Source organism: Trichosurus vulpecula, chromosome 7 (assembly GCF_011100635.1).
Source record: "Trichosurus vulpecula isolate mTriVul1 chromosome 7, mTriVul1.pri, whole genome shotgun sequence".
In the NCBI taxonomy this organism is placed as follows: Eukaryota; Metazoa; Chordata; class Mammalia; order Diprotodontia; family Phalangeridae; genus Trichosurus; species Trichosurus vulpecula.
Genome location: NC_050579.1, coordinates 263,341,707 through 263,360,538, shown reverse-complemented (window position 1 = coordinate 263,360,538; position 18,832 = coordinate 263,341,707). Strand labels below are relative to the sequence as shown.

The following is an 18,832-nucleotide window of genomic DNA, read 5'->3' as shown; positions in this document are numbered from 1 at the left end:
GGAACTGTGGGCGTCACCCGCTCCCACTTCTTCCTCCGCTAGTCCGCCAAACTTCAGCCAATCAGGGGCCAAGTCGGGACTAGAGAGGCTGGGCTTACTGAGGAGGAAGCTGTGTGCTGTTGGGTCTGCCTCTCCTCCGGCCCGGCCGATCCTGTGCTTGTTTTCTCCCAGAGGGGTCATGATCTCCCAGCTCTTCATTCTGTCCTCCAAGGGGGACCCTCTCATCTACAAGGACTGTATCCTCCCACCCTTGGGCCGGGGCGGATAGGGGTGGAGGCGGGTGTCAAGGAACCCAGAGGAGTGGGGAAGGCGGCCGGGAGAGGGCCGGAGGGCTGTGGGCGGCCGGCTCAGAGTGGGGGCGAGACACCGGTTGGCGGCGTAGCGTGGGCGCCCCTTAACCCGGTTCTCTCAGTCCGTGGAGACTGCGGAGGCAGCGATGTAGCCGAGATCTTCTACAGGAAGGTTACGGAGCTGCCAGGGGACCAGCCTCCCGTGGTGATGGTAACGACCCTTCGGGGCACGGGCTGGAATCTGGGGCAAGGAAGGGGTGCTGCTGTAGTGCCTTCCATGGTCGGTCACACCGGGCTTTCCAGGAGATGGGGTGTGGTTTCCCGAAGCTTTCTCTTATCCCTAGAACATCCTTCCAAGACCCCCGTTCCCATGGTTTTGACCTGTATGCTTTGTAATTATTTGTATTCATTCCTCCACGCACCGCTCCCCAACCTCGAACTATCACCCATCCGCCCCAGCATCACAAAGGCTACCACTTTGTCCACATCCGATACTTCAGCCTCTACCTGGTGGTCACCACCTCAGGGGGTGTTTCGCCGTTCATCCTCCTGGAGCTGTTATCAAGGTGAGGAGGGTGGTAGAGAAAGGGAATGGGGAATTTGAGTCAGGAGACTCAGTATGTCCTCTCTTCCCCAGGCTGGCCACCCTCCTAAGTGATTACTGTGGCTCCGTCAGTGAGAAGACTCTCTCCCTTAATGTAGCGCTTGTTTATGAACTCTTGGACGAAGTGCTGGTAAGAAGCAGAGGCTAAGGTCCAGAGATTTCTCCCCTCCACAGAAGATCTAGGTCCCTTCCCTTCCATCTCTACACGCCTCTAACTCAGGCATGCAAAAACATACCCCTTCCATTACAGGACTATGGCTACATCCAGACCACTTCTACGGAGATGCTGAGGAACTTCATTCAAACCGAGGCTGTGGTCAGCAAGCCCTTCAACCTCTTTGAGCTCAGCAGTGTTGGTCTGGTTAGTGAAGGAACGGGATGAGTAGGTTTGGGGAGATAAATTGCCGTAGGATTAGCTAGAGAACTGACAACTTGTGAATTTTTTACAGTTTGGGGCTGAAACCCAGCAGAGCAAAGTGGTCCCAAGCAGCGCAGCCAGCCGTCCAGTCCTAACTGGCCGCTCTGACCAGGTGAGGAAGGATATCTGTGTTATCAAACATCTATGCATCCAACTTCCCCATGTCTTCTCTATTCCAGCTGTTCAGTCTCCCAGATTCTTATAATAATCCCCTATTTCCTGGGACCCAGATATCCTTTCTCCCAGTCTCTTCTACCTCTAATCCCTGAGAATGAGGCATCTGTCTACTCCAGATCCCTTTTCTTTTCCAGAGTCACAAGAACGATGTTTTCCTGGATGTAATAGAAAGGCTCTCGGTGCTTATTGGATCCAATGTAAGTTTTGAGCCCTGAAACCCAATTCACCTAAAAAAATTTTGTACCTATTAGATACCGATTCAGAGACAATATGGTATAGTGGATAGATAACTGGTCTTAAAGCCAGGAAGACCTGCCTTCTGATTCAAACTGGCTGTGTTACCCTGGACAAGTCATTTAACCTCTTGGTACCTCAGACAGTTCTCTAAAACTACAATTTGAGGGATAGTTGCTTAATAGCATTGGAATCAATCAGCAAGGTTTTATTAAACACTTACAGTGCTGACCACTGGAGGAAGGAGTTTGCTCACTAGGAGTTCCCTACACTAAATAAATCACAGAACTGGACCAAAAAATAAAAACAACTTTGGATGAAGTACTCAGAAGAAATGAAATGAAGACCATCCAATTCCAACCCTGGAATAGGAGCACATCAGAAAGGTATAGGGAAGCTAGGGTTATAAATACCCTGGGACATTACACCCAGTGGTGGTACATGGGCCCTAGATAAAAGGCTCCTCCCGTATACTTCCCCTCAAGTTGATTATGAGGGAGTGAGGAAGTGACCAAGCAACATTACAAGAATTCAGAATCGTCAAGGTGGAAGAAACATCAAGAGTCTATCAGGTTCAACCCATACCTGTACAAGAATCGCTTCTATGTTTTCCATGACACTGGCTTATCCAGCCTTCACTTGAATATCACTAACATCATGAACTACCTCCTTTCTAAGGAGCCTGTCCCATTTTGGGATAGTTCTGTTACTTCATTCATTCATTCAGCGTGAAGTGCTTACTATGTGTGAGGTACTGCCAGGTGCTAGATATACAAAGACAAAATGAAAAACAATTTCTGCCCTCAGCTCAGAGCACTAAGTAGGTGGATCAGGAAAGACTTCCTATAGGAGGTAGCACTTGAATTGAATCTCGAAGAAAAATAAGGATGCTAAGAGAGTAGTGAGGAAGCAGCATGTTTCAGGCCTGGAGGGCAGTGAGCACAAGTGCTTGCAGGTGGGAAGTGGAATTCAGTGAGTCTGGGGTATAGTTAATTGGGCTGATTTAACTGGAGGCAAGCATGGGACAGGGGAAAGTACACTGACTCTGGAAGCAGAGAACCTGGGTTTTACACTCTCCCTTGACACTGTGTGAACTTCACCAGAGTCAGTCACTTCACCTCCGTAAACCTCAGTTTCCTTCTCTGTAAGATAAGGAGGTCGAATTAGCTGTCCTCTATGGACCCGTCCTGCTCTAGATCCTTTAAGCCTATATCTGGAGAATACGTGAAAGGAAGAATACCTGTAAAATGTTTTATCTTTGTAATGAATTATATCTGCCTTTCTACAAATTCCATCTTTTGCCCTCTGGTGCCAAGCAAAAAAAGCCCAATTCTCCTTCTACACAACAGCCCTTCAGATACTGGAAAAAGTGATCATGTTCCCCCTAAAATCTTTTCATCTTCAAATTAAGCCTCCCCATTTCTCTTAGCTGATCCTTGTATGTCATGGTTTCTAGTTCCCTCACCACCCTGTTGCCTTCTGGATAATCTCCAGCTTGTCAGTGTCACCAAGTACTTCAACTATGATCTAATCAGGGCATAGTTCAGTGGGACTCATGCTAACCTGCCAAGATCGTCTTTGATCTTAACTTTGTCATCCGACATTAATTGAATGGATTTGATAAGTATCTGTTCCTTCATCCAAGCTGTAAAAATTGTAAATGGCATAGAGCCAAGGATAAATCCCTGGAGCATTTTGTTGGATATCTCCCTCCAAGAGGGCATCATGATTCTCCTTTGAAAGACTGGTAAGTCTTTCAACCATTTATAACTCTACCAACTATTATCTAATCCATATTTTTATATCTCATTCATAAAGATAGCGTGAGAGACTTTACTGAAATCTAGGTGTACTGTGTTGACAGCATTCTTCTGAAGTAAGGAAGTAGAGATTTGTCTTGTATGACCTGTGTTAAGCTATATTGGTTATTTGTGATGAAAGCTTTCCTTCTGGTGATGGTAGTTGTCCTTCATTCTCAGAGAGGACCCAAATGACATCACTATGCTAGAGTCCAGTTTCAGTGTGTCTGACTGTAGCTGATCAGACCAATCCAAGCTTGGAATACCCTACCACAGGTCGAGCACAGATAGTCAGTGTGAACTTTTGGGGGTGGATACTTAAAAATTTCATATCCTGCATTTTCTTTGAGCTGTTTCAATTCTGCTTTGCTTATAGAGCATAGCACCTTCTCTGATCTGGGCACACCATGCTGGGTGGTCCTGTGCCAGTGACTTCCGTGTCACACAATCAATTCCAAAGTTCTTAAGAGAGACCTTGAGAGTGTCCTTGTATCGCTTCTTCTAATGACTATCCTCCTTCTATACATCCATAAACTGTCCCTTTAATGCTGTATTCCAAGAGTTTTGCCAAAGTCAAACAAAGTTCACTTGGCTTTAACAGTTTGCAGAACCCTCCTCCTCCTCCCTCTCCTCTTCATCTTCAAGGACAGTTCTTTCCAGTTCTGCAGTGTTCTCCATTCTTTTATGGTTTAGTAAAAAGTACTAGACTTAGATTCAAGAGAGAGAGAGAGACCCAATATTAGGTGTGTGACCTGGAGCAAATCATTTAAAATCTTAGCACCTGTTTCCTCTTTAAAATGGGGGAAACACTGATGGTACCAACCTCATAGCAATGGGTTATTTTGTTTATTCATCTGTGATTTTATCCCAGTAGGAAGCTGAGGAAACTTTCCCGTCTACAGCAATTTATCTCCCCCATGAGAAAAAACTTGGGATCACTAGAGAGTCTACTGCCCCCATGAAGCTGTACCATCCACCTTACTCAGTGCCAGCAAAGGCTTAGGCCCATATTACTCCTTGGTACAAATGGTTCCTTGCTGTTCTGTCTCTTCCCACCTGTACTTCTTGCTGCATTGCTTTCATCAGGGTTCCATTTCTGCCCTTTCTCTCCCTTCTGACAAACCACGTAGCGCTAGCTTCTCAATGCAGATGGTCTCAGAGCAGCCCAGTGTGTCCGTCTCTCCCTTTAGGGACCACGCATCCCCTATCCCCTTGGGAGTCTTCAGTGAATCAAAGTGGAGAAACGTAACAGCATGTCTAGTATGTCTGGTATCTTTTGTTTCCCGTGATTGACTGGATATATCTACTGTTATTTTTCCAGTGTCTTAGCTATTACTTTCTGTTTTCTAGCTTAAAGCACTCTCAGATGTGCAAGACTGTATAAATATATATATTTAGTAGCCCTTGTCCTTCATTAGGATACCCTTATTTTTATTTTAAGCCATAGTTCAGAAATCCAAAGCCATCTTTTTAACCCAACTGTTTAGCCACTTCCCAGATTTCCCTCTCTTCTGAAATTCTTGCCTTGAGTCTTCAGTAGTAATTAAAAAAATACTTGTACCCCCTAAAATCTTCAGTTTGTTACCCAGAACTTCATTAATTCTAGGTGTGCTTTCTAGATTCTTTCTGGTGGCATCATTTATTCCTCATTTGAATCGCTGGGAGTGAGTAGTGGTAAGGTTTGGTAAGTCTTGAGAAGCTCAGTCATTTCCCAATTAAGTGCCCTAAGGAAAGGGTATAAATCTCTATTTTTAATGTCAGGTGGCACCTCTCTTATGTCCAAAAAGTTTCAGTGCAGCTTTAAGCTGTAACAGCCCTCTATCATTAGCTGCTTTTGTATGGACCCTTCAAGAGTCACCCTATTCGTCTCTTCCTCAAATGCCCACTGGATAGTGCAGCCTGTGAATCTGTGCTTACACTACTTCAAACACAACAAGCATTTATTAAATGCCTACTCTGTGCTAGGCTTTAGGGATACAAAAACAAAAATGAAATAAGACACTTAAAGAATTTACATCTTATTACAGGAGACTGTATAAATGTATCTGTGTATACATATATATGACATGTACACACATATGTAGTGTGGGTGTTACATGTGCGCGCACACACAAAGCATATATAAGACAATTTCTAAGAGGGGTCACTAGCAACTGAAGAGATCTAGAAAGGCTTCATATTGGAAGTAGTTCTTGAACTGAGATTTGAAGAAAGCTAGCACTTCTAAGGAAGTACAGGGATCTAGCATGGAGGTGGGAGATTGGTGCTATGTGTGCAGGATAGCAAATAACCCAGTTTAGTTGTACCATAAAGTGCATGAAGGAGAAAAATGTCTAATAAGCCTCAAAAGTTAGGTTGGAACCAGACAATGAACAGGCCTTAAAGGCCAAACAGAAAAGCTTGTATGTAATTCCAAACTGGAGTAGGAGTGACTTGGTCAGAACTGTATTTTAGGAATTTCACTTTGTGAGATTTGTATGGGAAGGTTATTGGGGTGGGAATTTAAAGCAGGAAGAATGTTAAGACATATCTGAATGGGGTGGGAATTTAAAGCAGGAAGAATGTTAAGACATAGTCTGAATTAGGGTAGTTGTGGTATGAGTAGAGAAAAGGAGAACAGCAAGAGATGCTGCGGAGGCAGGGACTTAACTATCCCTGGGGAAAGCTTCATACCTGTTAACTCCGTGTTCACCAGCTCTTCTGTTACTCCACAGTATCACCTTCTACATTTCAACCATGGGATGCAGATCAAGATTCCTTCTTAAACCCTGAAGCCCTTCCATTTTTTCAAGAAACTTCTCATTTTCCTTAATAATCTAGGATTTAAGGCTTTCCTTCAGCTCTTTTACCCTCTCTTCTTAGAAGTCAAATCTGCATTTGCACATACCTGTTATAGCAGAAAGGCAAATATAGAGTACATTATGTACAAGTCACTGCAAAATTTTGTTTTCCTCCCTAAATTCTGGAACTTAATCTTTGTTCTCTATAGTTTTTATGGCCAATTCCTATGGCTACCCTTGCCTGTTTGCCTAGTGTGAGTGTCCTGTTTGGTAATATCCACTGTTGCTCCAGTTTCCAGAGCACCTCTGCACTTTCATCTTCTCAGGATGACATCTGGGTGTTGAATCAACAGATGGAAATCTATGCCCTGCCACTGAACTGACTGGCTGATATGCCACCCAATCATACTGATGGAGAGGGGAATAAGGCCCTTCATTTTTATGTGTTCTGCATTTCCGTTATCCATTAGTGGTATAAAATTCCTGCCTAGGACTCAGGAGAAAATAGTTCTGTAGCCAAGGACAAGAGGACGATTGTGGATATTTTAATTTTTCATCTTCCTTTCCCTTAAACAATTAGGGCTCCCTGCTGAAGGTGGATGTCCAAGGTGAAATCCGACTCAAGAGCTTTCTTCCCAGCTGCTCTGGTGAGAAGTATAGGGGCTAAGTTTCCTGGGACTTAAATGGGGATGTGGAGAACAAGGAGTAAAGCATGTTGGAGGACCCAGATACTTGAGACTTGGGGGGCAGTAAGCTGGAGTCTTAGGATGTAGTCATTACTAACATGCCTTTCTTTGACAGAAATGAGAATTGGCTTGACTGAGGAATTCTGTGTGGGCAAATCAGAATTGAGAGGTGAGGCACTAAGGATCTTCCCTACCCCATGTACACTTGGACCAGTAATACAGATATAATAGGGGACGTGTTGGACTTTCTTCATTAGCATTTGGGCTGAGCAGGGGTTTTGACTCAGTTGAAGATAGACCACCCTCCCCCACCCACCCCCATCCCCCAAGTATGGAAAGCACAGGCATAGTAGAGGACTCTTTTCTTTCAGTGTAAGGTATTGGTTAGGCATGGCATTTATTATCAAAGGTGGGGGGGTTTCTCTCTTCTTTCAGGGTATGGGCCAGGGGTACGGGTTGACGAAGTTTCATTTCATGGCTCTGTTCGACTGGATGAGTTTGAATCCCATCGAATCCTTAGGCTGCAGCCATCTCAAGGCGAGGTCAGACTGACGTGGACCAGTGCTCCACAATAAGGAAGCGTGGGAGGTTTGAGGGGAGACGAGAAGGGCCCAGGCTGATATTGTTTCCGTGTTTACAGTTGACCATAATGCGGTATCAACTCTCCGATGATCTTCCTTCCCCACTCCCCTTCCGGCTCTTTCCCTCTGTGCAGTGGGACCATGGTTCAGGCAGGTAAGATACTGATGCTGTTTCAGAACTACATAGCTTTCTCCCCATTCAAGATCCAAAGCTCACCCTGAATACAAAGAGATAAGGGGAAAGGATGACACTTCTGTCTTTATTCCTTACCCAAGGCTACAGGTTTATCTGAAGCTCCGGTGTGACCTACCCCCAAAAAGGTGAGAACTAGAGATAGCAAAGTAGTGCTAGCTTTGAGGTAGTGGACAGGCTGCAACCTCAAAACTGGCCTTTCCCCTCACATCCTTCCAGTTGTCCTCTTTCAGTTAAATTCAGTTTCAGTCCATAGGGTGGGAGCAACCTGGGCCAATACAGTGCAGTGGGGCATAAGTAAAGAGGGATGGGGAATGAGGAATGGGACTAACAGGGCTTTGTTCGTTTATGATTACTCCAGCCAAGCTCTCCATGTCAAGCTCCACCTCCCTCTTCCCCGAGGAGTGGCCAGGTCAGTTGTGGGGAATAGGAAAGACTGATACCCTATCAAACTCCTCTGGGAACTTAGTTTGGGATAGAGGGTGAAACTGGATAGTGGGAATGGGTTATTCAGTAATGAAGCCTGCCCTTAGTGGCAGCAAGGTCTTATCTACCCTTTCATATCTCTTTAACTCCTAGTTTATCTCAGGACTTGAGCAGCCCAGAGCAGAAAGCAGAGTTGGGTGAGGGAGTGCTTCAGTGGGACCTTCCTCGAGTACAGGGTGGTTCCCAGCTCTGTGGCCTCTTCCAGGTATTGACCACCACTCTTCTCCTGACTTCCATAAGCCAATTCCTAGTTCCTTTGATCCCTTCAGTGTGTAACCTCTGTCCCCTCCCATAAACCTCACCTCTACCCATGCTTTCTTCTTCCCAGATGGATGTCCCTGGACTTCCTGACCCCCCAAGCCCAGCCCCTCCTCTGGGCTTAGGTCCTGCAAGCCTCTCATTCGAGCTGCCTCGGTACACTTGCTCAGGGCTCCAGGTTCGGTTTCTTCGGCTCACAGCCCCTGGAACTCCTGGCAACACTTCCCCACATACGTGGGTGAGACACCTAAGCCACAGTGATACTTATGTCATCCGGATCTGAGACCCAAAGTGGGAGCGCTATGTCAACCTGCCTCTGAAAAGGAAGAATGATGGAGTATTCCTACCACCATCGTTACCACTGAAGGGTTGGAAACTTCCAGCAGAGACAGACCTGGACACATAGGTCCTGGCAGGGTAATAAGAATCTGGCTCTAGTCCTCTCTCTTGACTTAAAAAGAACTCAGGTAGATCTGTGATTACAAACTGAACTGTTTTATTTTGGGGAGGGGTCTGTACAGTGGGACATATCTGAAGACAGCTGATGGGGAGAGGCAACTACTCCTTACCCCAAACCAAAATGTAATAACATTAATGAGAATTTGTATTTGAATGTGAGAATACTATTTTGTAGGAGCCTTTGTATGAAGCCTTCAGGGGGTAGGCTGAGGAGAGCTGGAACTAGAGGGATGTGAACCATTGGCCTTAGGGGTACCAGGAGCTGGAGGGGGGCTATCCCCAACATCCTGTTTTCCTCCAGAAAGGGAGCCACCCCCAAGGGGAGAAGGGGAAGACGACGGAGGAGGAGCTGGAGAAGCATGGGAAGTTGGCCCTCCCTTGCCTTCCCCAGATGGTGGAAGAGATACAACAATGTATTTCTGGACACTGCCCGCCCCTGAGGGAGCTTGGCTAGGAGGGGCTGCTGTTGCAGTGGAGACTAACTTCACAATAGGCTGGACACTGGGGACTGTGGTGGTGACTGGAGAGGTAGTGGTAGAGCCAGAGCCAGGGGCTGCTGTGCTAAGCGACAGGACCTAGAGAAGAACAGATGGAACTGAGTTAACACTGCATCTTCCAAGACCTGACAACTCCCCATTTTTCCATTCTACCCTCTCCACTTAGTCCTTTTTTGTTCTCATAAAAGACAGTAACTTGAGAAAATCCGTGCTACTAAACCAGGCTGACCAATCCAGCACAGCCTTCACCTTTCACCTCCTTCCTATGAAGATGTTTTTTCTTAAAATAAACACCCACAAACCTCTAAAGCCCAATGAGAGAATAGGAAAACCACATGGATCCAATTACACAGCAATCAATACCATGCCACAATAACCCCAGGTAAGCTATTTCAAAAGCCTGAAACGCTTCCAGGTAGAATAACCTCATACTGGAGCAGACCAATCTGCACAAAGCAGGAACCTCAAAGAATAGTGTAGGAAACTATAGTCTTTCAGCTATTTTTCTAGTCTGCCAATGATCTCGCTCATGGCTAGGTAGTATATCCCTAGCCAGTCCCACCAGCCCTCTCCCCAAATACCTGCTGGGAAGATGAGGCACCAGAGGAAGACGACATGACTATGAATTTGGTTGGAGGTGGGGAAGGCTGGGGGGGTGCCGCAGCCCTTGCGGACACCAGTGTCTGAACAGGTAATGCAATGGAGCCAGGAACCTTCAGCAGCCCGGTGGTTCGAGGGCCCGACTGGGGGGCCTGGGAGAGTGTCAGTGTAGGCCGGGGCTGCAAGGAAGGAAAAGACGGCACCTGTTACCTAAAGCACCAAGAGAGGAAAGCTAGTGAGAGTGACAGGCCCTTCTCAAGAGCTTTTTTTCTTCCAACTCTGTCCTTTAGTTACTGACCTGTGTGATGGTCAGTGTGGTCCTATTAACCTGCTGGGCTTGCAGGGCAGCCTGGGCCCGGGCCTTGACCACATGAGAGCAAAGAAGAGGTCCCAGGGAACCAAAGTCTGTCCGAAAAGCATCCTGATTATCTGGTGGTGGCCGTAGCTTTGCCAGCACTGGGGCACAATGTTTCTGTGAAGGTAGAAGGGTAAGTAGGCTGTGTGATCATGTATAGTTGAAAAGCAAGGAACAGGTGGGAAACCTATAAATGTAAAAAGTGTAAAAGGCTAATCATGCTACAGGACAATAGGAGTTCTCAAGCTGTGATTCACAGGCTCCTCTAGCTCAGGGATTCTTAACTGGGGTCTGTGAACTTGTTTTTAAAAATATTTTGATAGTTATGTTTCAATATAATTGGCATCCTTTATAATCTATGCACTTTTGTACATTTTAAAATACTGTTTTGGGAAGTCCACAGTCTTCACCAGACTGCCAAGGGACCATGACACAAAAAAGGCACAAAAAAAAGTGAAGTATCTCTGCTCTAACTGCTTATCTTACCAATTTCTTGCCTGTGAAAATACCTATAGACAATCCCCAATTTACAAATGGGTCATATTCTAAAAGTTCATATTTTAAAAGTCAGTTAGGCCATCTCTGGTTTGAGTTGGTCTTTATACTTATATTTATACTTCTGTTTTCTAACAACCTATATTTGAGTGTTTAACATATATGTTAGTGCACGAATTAATGATCTGTTGAAGACATTCCTTGGTGTCTCCACTAAAGTCTTGTAAAAGTCACAGCATGGAAGTGGCCGTGGTTTTGCTAATGTTAATACCAATGGAATCTAAGTTCTGGCAGATTTTATATCAGTTGGAAAGGCTATTTATTTTTAGTACAGGCCAGGCCATGTACTATGTTTGTTTTGCCTGAGGAGGAAATTTTGCCCTTTCAAAACAGACCAAATCATTTTGACCACCCCACAGTTTTGGGGATAACAGGCAGTTTGTTCTAAGAGAAATAGCTAAATCAGGGTGCCTTAGGTTCAGCTCTAATTAAATGTGTTACAGGTAGGATCAAAAGTACTTTACAAAGTGAACCATAAGAAAGGAAGGGGGGAGAGTGAGCGAGCGAGCGCATCTGTGTTTCAAAGACGTGGTAAGGAAAGAAGGCTCATCTGCTAACCAAAAGGAGGCTCTGCACGTGGTCAGCTCCAATCCGGTCAATGTTGCTCAGCACGGGGCCGTCTAGGACACTTCGAATCCGCTCACCCTCCTGCTGAAGCCTTGGCAGAATCAGTGTTTTAATAACCTAGTGAAATGAGGAACAGCACCAGGTCGCTCTTATGCTTCTCCCGTACCTCAGAACCACGTGCCCCCTTCACCCTTTCCATCCACCCCCAATGTTCCCCTTCCTCAGAGAGCACTCTTTTCCTTTTCCCTTTTCTCCCCGAGTAGCTTACGTCATGTCCAAGTTCTGCCAGGCCAGCGATAGAGCCATAGCGGGTAGTCCAGGGAGTCTTCTCATCCACCCAGCTCTGCAAAGGAAAGGTTATTAAGATAACAGTGAGGAAGGTGAGTAATGGAAGACAGAAACAGGATCCCAGTTTAAGGCTAAGGAGATGTTCTGGCTGTAGAGGTGAACTGAAATGTTCTCTCACACAACACGCACACACACCTTGGTGAAGGTCTTTGTGATCCGGGACTGGATGTTGTTGGTAGTTGTACTGAAATGTTTGCAGATCTGAGCTACGAGGCGAGCTGCAAAATCCCTGAGTGCCCAGTGATTATCTACATCTGGTCGAAGACACAGCTGTCGGCTCACAATACAAGTCATCACAGCAGGAATCAACTCATGTACCTGGGTGGAAGAGCCAACCTCTGTGTACTGGGATCACTGAGTGGCAAGGGCAAGAATTACTAAGAAGCAGGAGTGGGGGGGGGGGAAGCAATGTTGAGATTAAGAACCTACTCACATATTTCTCTAGGTACAGTGTTGGATTATCCATCAGAGCCTTCACCATTCGCATCAGGTAGATAAGTAGGGCCAAATTATTCTGAACAACATTCACACGTACCTGGGAAGGAGATGGGAGAGGCAAAGAAGCAGAAGTTTATCGGTCATTAAAAGAGACTAAGACTTCTTTCTCCTAGCTTCTGCCCTTTGCTCTCAACCCTCTTCTCATGACATCCCTCTTACCCCCTCAGAGATGAACGTGCTAAACCTTGGCAGCATCTGATAAAGTCCAGGGTCTGTAGCAATGCTCTGCAGAGCTTCCTGTATGGAAAAAGATAATAGCTTGGGGAAGGAAGAAATGGAAGAGTTGGAAGAAGCATGATAAGATGGAGAAATGGGAAAATAACCCTGGAAAGGGGTAAAAGACCTCTGGGACTTTATGGAAATACAGTTCTTAAGACACATCTTACCGCTCTCTTGGCCTCACATGACCCCACACAGGCCTCAGTTATCTCCTTGTAGTACAGTTGCTGCTCCACAGACAACTCATGGATACTCCGGGGCTTCAATCTCAGTGGGGCACCCTCCAGAAGGGGTGGAGCTTTCTTTTCTTTCCCTGGTGGGGAGTGGGAAGGTGGCAATAGGATGGGTCTCATTCCCATGTAAAGCCCACTTTGCACCAAGGAAGACCTAATTCCTGATCTATTTTTCTTCTTCCCTCAAGTCTATTAAAGGGTCTATGAACCTTGATCCTTTTCTCCCACCACTGCCCAGTTTCCATACTCCCATAACCCTCTTCCAACCCTGTCCTCCCAACCAACAAGAAGGAAACCTGAGTTCTAGCCCCTCAAACTGACCTTTACCATCTGCTGATACAGCTCCTTGACCTTTGCCTTTCAGTGGTCCATCCTCTTCCTGTCCTGGCTTTGCAGACTTCAAGGGCTCTGTTGCTTCAGCCTTTTGCTGCTCTTTGGGGGCTAGGGACACAATAGGAGTGAGCAACAAAGAGAAGTGAAATTAAGTCAGAGAATACCAGAAACAAATGGAGAAAGATGGGGTGGAGGGGGGAAGGAGATAGTGTAACTTGAAGCAGGCTCTAGGGATTAGAGAATTAATGGGGGCAGGGAATGAATAGAAGAAGGCTTACCTGGGGGTGGGTTCTCTGGGATAGCTGGTTGAAAACCCTCGATACTCAGCCAGTGAGCTGGGAGAGAAGTGAAAGTCAAATGGTCTTAATCATTTAAGCAGCAATCACTAGTAAGTGAGACTTAAAGGACAGGCAATCATTTTTTTTTAAGTGTAGGCATCTGTTCCATTAATACAGCTCCACAGTAACTTAGTAATATGGTCTTTGCTGTGGCTGAAATTTTAAATACCTTGTATCCAACCTACTGAGAAAGCTTTCCGGCCTTGGCTAGATTGGTCTTTGGAAGCCATTCATGCCTATCCAGCTTTTCAGGACTTGGCTGAGCTCAATTTCTGTACGAGTTGCCTTTGAGAACCCAGGGTCACTACCATAGCACAAGAAAACATTGGCGTATGACTTGATAATAGTGTCCAGTCCTGCCACAACCTCCAGTTCTCCCCAGGGTCTCCTAATCTTCAACCTCCTCAGGTCTCCCCACCACTCTCAAGTTCCTTCTCTTTTATAATTCTCCTTATAATGCTTCTAAACATCTATCCCTTTCCTACCTTTAAGGCAGACATCCAGGGGGACACGTGGTAGGGGAGTGTTAATGATGTCACTCAGGTCAACCTCTTTCTCTTCATAGAAATAAAGTTCCCGGCCTCCACCAGAGGCAAACCGGAATGGGATGAATTCCTGGGCATGGAACCCATACAGAGGCTGAGGTAGAAAAGCAGATCAAAAAGGAAATTAGGATGAGACGGAAAGAGAGGGAAACAGTAAAACTAAAGTAGAGGAGCTTTTTCCGCTCCAAGTCACTTCTTTTCCCCTGCAACCTGGTTCCTCTCCCACTACCTGCCCCTCCCCGACCTGTGTACCTCAACATTCTTCAACTTCAAGGCATAGTCTATATCACTTGTTGTGAGCTTCTGCCGCTTCCCCATATGCATAAATTTCAGAGCATCCTATAGGGAAGGGGGTAAAAACCAGGGTCACAGAAGAGAATATGACCAATTCAGTGCAACATTTAGGAGTGGAGAATTTAAGGGTTCCAAATCATGGAGATCTGAGAGCTCAGTGTGTTAGGAAGAAAAAAACAAACAAGAAACACACTGCCTTCTGAGAAACCAAGGCTCACCTGTGCAATCTCCTTAATACGATAGCTAACTTCATCTGTTAATAGCTGGCAAGTCTCTTCAGGCATCTGAGCAATGCCCATGGATTCCGCCACAACTTTCATTGACTCTGAGGGCAACACAGTGTTGCTTAACTTTAGTTTCTTTTCTTCTGCCATAGTGAAAAATGGCACCACTCCCAATCCCCTCTCTAGGGGCAGTGCTCTACAAAAGAGATAAATTTAAATTGAGATGGGGGGGTGGGGTGGGGGAGAGGGCACAGCTCGGTGGAGACAAAGAGATAACCTTAGAATGGTGGGAAGAGACCCAAAGAATGCAAGAGGAGAGAGGTTGGTGGTAGGATAAAATATTCTCCAAAAGCTCTATCTAGGGCTAAAGTTAGGGACAGATAAAAGGCTACACCAATCTTCAATATTACATATTTACAACGTGCAAGGATATGCTAAGTGCCAGATATAAAGATGAGAACTTCCTACCTTTAAGGAATTTAGTACCTAGGGTGGATCAAGACGGGGTTAAGAGACAGAGTAAGTGCTTAATAAATGCTTATAGAATTGAACTAAACAAAGAGGTTGAGAGAGAAACTGATTTTCCCCAGTACATCTCCAGTTCTTTATGACATCCTGTCTTCTGAACTCCCACTCCAAGCTGGGTTCCCCAGGAGTCACCAACTTTTAAGAGGCCCCAACTCCTAAAAATTCCCAAATTTCCAACACATCCCTGCAACACATACTGCAGTCCAGATGCAGGTCTGAACTGACCTTCCTTCACTTGGACAGGCAAGTGAATTTCTTTAAAAAGAAGTGGAACCATCCCAAAAGAACTCCGGGCTTGTAAGGCAGTATTAAGTATTTTAAGGGGGATTCCTCAGGGTTCCTAGGCCATCAGGCAAATCTTATTCCTATGTACCTATAGCTGTTTCAACAACCTGGCTAGCAGCTTCTGTGGGGGTGCAAGATCCACCCACAGCCAGCATCCAGCAATCTGCCAACAGCACAGGTTCTTTTGATCTGCTTAACTAAGGAAAGCAAGATGAAGGGGTTGACAAGCTTACTTTAATTCAGCACACAAATATCATTCACTTAGTTCAGAGGAAAAAACCAGCACCCTGCACTTCAGAACAAAATAGAAACAAATTACAAACATCAACAGACAGACCTTGTCTGATTCAAATCCCAATACATAATTACCAGACTTCAACAAAGTCTCAGCATCCGGGTTTACAAGCTGGAGGGCTCCTTAGCTACAGCTGCCCTGGAGTCTCATCAACACCATCTCGAGAGCCCTTTAAACAAATTACAGACAGACAGACCCAATACAATTCATAGTTACCAACATCTAGGTTCAGCCCGGGAGCTCAGAACAAGGGCTGGCCCAGAGTCACGTGCCACCACTGCTGTGGGTAAGAGAGCTCCAAAGAACAGGCAGCCAACCCCTGGTTTTTATATCTTTTTTCAGCGTCAGCGGTGAGTCACACATGCGACTCATCCACGTGACCTAGAATTGTCACTTAAACCCATGTGGTCTAAGAGCCTCTGCTCTCCCAGACATGTAAACTAGGCCCTCCCTGGAGTTAGCCCCACCTTGGGCCCCACCTTAGTTGCCAATCCACACCCAGTAAGGTTTTACACCTAATAGGGGTTTGGGCCTGGGGCTTAGCACCTAGTAAGGCTCAATGAATTACTCAAAGGGAACAAAAGCCAAACTATTCAAGGGCACTTGTTGAACTAAGTGCTAAGGAGCCTATTCTGCTTACCAACACAATAGTCCAATAAAGGATCTGTGCACAAGTTGTCTAGACTCATGCCTCAATAAGGCAAAAGTCCAGATCTGCTCTGTTCAAAAGTATAATTTTAAAAATTAACATGAATGTACTTCTACAATGTGCTCTACGCCAGAGGTGTCAAACATACCATTTCAAAACTAAATCAATATTTAGCCCACACACTCTGCTTTTATTTGAGTTTGACACCTAATCTAATCACTGTTCTAGGCAAATCAATATTCTATGCAACCTCCATACTATATGTTTCTGCTTTCACATTGTTAAGACAACAGGTATTAGCACTAAACTTCTGTGTGGCTAAATTCTCATCTACAAATTGGACCAGTTTCTTTGAAAGGAAACATAACGGAAAACTGACTGTCCAATTACAATCTAAAACAAAAGAATATGCTAATTTTTCTCCTGCAATATTAGGGCATCCAAGAAAGATAGTCCCAGAATGCAGGAGGAATCAAAATATACCCCATGACAAAACCTCACTGAATAGTCCCTCCTTCAGGAACTACCCTATCCCCAGCTTGCACTTGCAAGGCTGGGTTCCTTGGAGAGATGACTTACTATCTTAGGTCAAGAGTACCTTAGTCTGTAGACTTAGTCTGCACTCCAAGCTCCCAAGCCCTAAACCCTAGCCCAGAAGCAGCCACAAAACCCTACATACGTGGGAAGAATGGAAAGGTGGGAAGGAAGGATTTAAGCTCCTACTACGTGTCAGGCACTGTGATTTACACTGGGATGTGACGCTCCTATCCCTACTTTACAGCAGAGGAAACAGACAAACAGAGGTGACACGGCTGGTGTCTGAGGCTGGAGCTGAACCACAACGCCTCAATGGGAAAAGCAGGCACAAACGGGGAGGACGCACAATTCATATCAGCACGGCTGAGCACGGTGGTCCTTTGGCTACTCCACTCCTTGCCAGGCTTGCAAAGGCAGCTCCCTCCTCACTCAGAACAGAAAGCTCCCCAATGGGCAGCTAGAGCTCCTACCACTGAATTTAGCGGAGCACAGCTAGCTAAGCAAGGAAAAGGATCTGCACTCCTTCAGAGAAAGCCCAGATCCTTACCCCGGGACTCTCAGAAGCTTTCCCAGGTGTGCTCTTTTGGGGACTCTGCTCTGAGACCTACTACCTCCCAGACTGGAGAAGAGGGGGCAGGATCATGTCAACAAACTAAAAGCCTAAGGTTTAGCCTTTTCTTTCAACAACTCTTCCCAGAAAAGGCCGGAGTCCCCTTAGCTAGACTCATCACCAACTCTGGATGACTATCCCGTGTTTCCCAAATGCTCATCTCTGCAGGCCAATAACAACCATTTCTGCCCAATGATCAACAAACACCTCTCCAGTTCAGGGTTCCCCAGTTTTTAAAGCACCTTAAATTTGATGATGGTCTATACGAATGAGATGGGAGAAGGCACAAAAGCGAGCTATGCCCTGGCTAGTGGTGTCCCATCCCTTAGGGAGGACTCATTTGTCACTCACTCGCATGCTCTTTCCACGGTACAGAACGGTCCGCTCCAGATCCGCTTTCTTTTTTGGAACGCTATACGATTTCTAACGATTAAATATGATCCCAAATTAGAAATGAGAAAATTCACCTCCCTCACTTCCTTACAAAGGCGTGGTATGAGGGGAAAAGAGGCTCGTTTAGAAAGCCTATCTGAATGAGGCACTGGTTATTACAGAGACTTCACCGTGAACTTACTGTACGTGCAACTCTCAAATGAAACTCCTTCTACCAATGCAGGTACTTTCCCTGACATCCATACTCTTATAAAGTTACCTATGGCGCTGCGAGGTTAAACGACTTGCCCAGGGTCACAGCCAGCATTCCTCGGAGGCAGCATTGGAATACGGGTCTTCCTGCTTCCCGCCAGCTCTCGGTCTACAGCGCCAGGATACAGTTTTGCCAAAACCTTACTTTCTCCCAAAGTGACTCCACTCAGTGAGTTCCCACAGCAACTCCCCAATTCTCCAAAGGGACCGCTCTCCCTCTCAACTCCTACAAATAATTAAAAAATACTCCGACGCCCCCTTCCCACGCATGCGCAGAAAGTGCCGGTAGACAGCAGAAGCCCCTGCCGGGAGCCTCCAATAAGCTCCGGGGACGCTTTCTTCCCCTTATACCCACTTGCCGCTCGCTTATCGCGCCCCTGAAGACATGCCTCCCGACGTCTAGCTCCCCCACCGCGTGTTCACTCCGGTTCTTCACCGGCTCATGTGGCGCGAGGCACCATGTAAAACCTCTACCTCTTCGCTGGTCCAGGCAGAAGCTTAGACTTTCTCACAGGTCCTGGCAGAGCCAAGTGAAAGGCCCCTCAGCCCACCGCCTCAACCCGGAAAAATCCTCCTCCGCCAACAGCTTCCGCAAAAGGGTCTCTTCCACATTCCCTTGGACAACAAGAATATCCTCCGCTCTCTGCCTTAGCCGCTTCCCCTCTTCTTTTCGTCCTGTTTCGCCACATCTAGGACCTGGGCGGTAGTAAAC

At 46.0% G+C, this 18,832-nt stretch overlaps 2 protein-coding genes across 6 annotated transcripts; one reads left to right on the top strand and one right to left on the bottom strand.

Moving 5' to 3' along the window:
* Positions 1–47: 47 nt before the first annotated feature.
* AP4M1 (adaptor related protein complex 4 subunit mu 1) lies at positions 48–9,129 on the top strand. Of its 2 annotated transcripts, XM_036767608.1 has the most exons (15): positions 48–236; positions 413–501; positions 750–856; positions 928–1,024; positions 1,145–1,255; positions 1,344–1,424; positions 1,624–1,686; positions 6,883–6,949; positions 7,104–7,157; positions 7,424–7,530; positions 7,629–7,723; positions 7,846–7,890; positions 8,124–8,174; positions 8,342–8,453; positions 8,577–9,129. In XM_036767608.1, the coding sequence occupies exons 1-15, from the start codon at positions 179–181 to the stop codon at positions 8,787–8,789; spliced, it is 1,350 nt and encodes a 449-aa protein (XP_036623503.1). In that variant the 5' UTR covers positions 48–178; the 3' UTR covers positions 8,790–9,129. The 2 variants fall into 2 exon arrangements, with proteins under 2 accessions (XP_036623503.1, XP_036623505.1); XM_036767610.1 differs by lacking the exon at positions 8,124–8,174.
* TAF6 (TATA-box binding protein associated factor 6) lies at positions 7,362–18,807 on the bottom strand. Of its 4 annotated transcripts, XM_036767606.1 has the most exons (16): positions 18,476–18,807; positions 14,566–14,767; positions 14,306–14,392; positions 13,994–14,147; positions 13,449–13,505; positions 13,159–13,278; positions 12,772–12,917; positions 12,545–12,622; positions 12,321–12,422; positions 12,023–12,205; positions 11,808–11,882; positions 11,531–11,656; positions 10,361–10,534; positions 10,044–10,241; positions 9,449–9,540; positions 7,362–7,787 (listed from the first exon to the last, which is right to left on the bottom strand). In XM_036767606.1, exons 2-16 carry the CDS (start codon positions 14,719–14,721, stop codon positions 7,769–7,771), a joined length of 1,767 nt encoding a protein of 588 aa, XP_036623501.1. In that variant the 5' UTR covers positions 14,722–14,767; positions 18,476–18,807; the 3' UTR covers positions 7,362–7,768. The 4 variants fall into 4 exon arrangements, with proteins under 4 accessions (XP_036623501.1, XP_036623499.1, XP_036623500.1 ...); XM_036767604.1 differs by lacking the exon at positions 7,362–7,787 and having other exon boundaries at positions 8,982–9,540; XM_036767605.1 differs by lacking the exon at positions 7,362–7,787 and having other exon boundaries at positions 8,982–9,540; positions 18,595–18,807.
* Between the last annotated feature and the right edge of the window lie 25 nt (positions 18,808–18,832).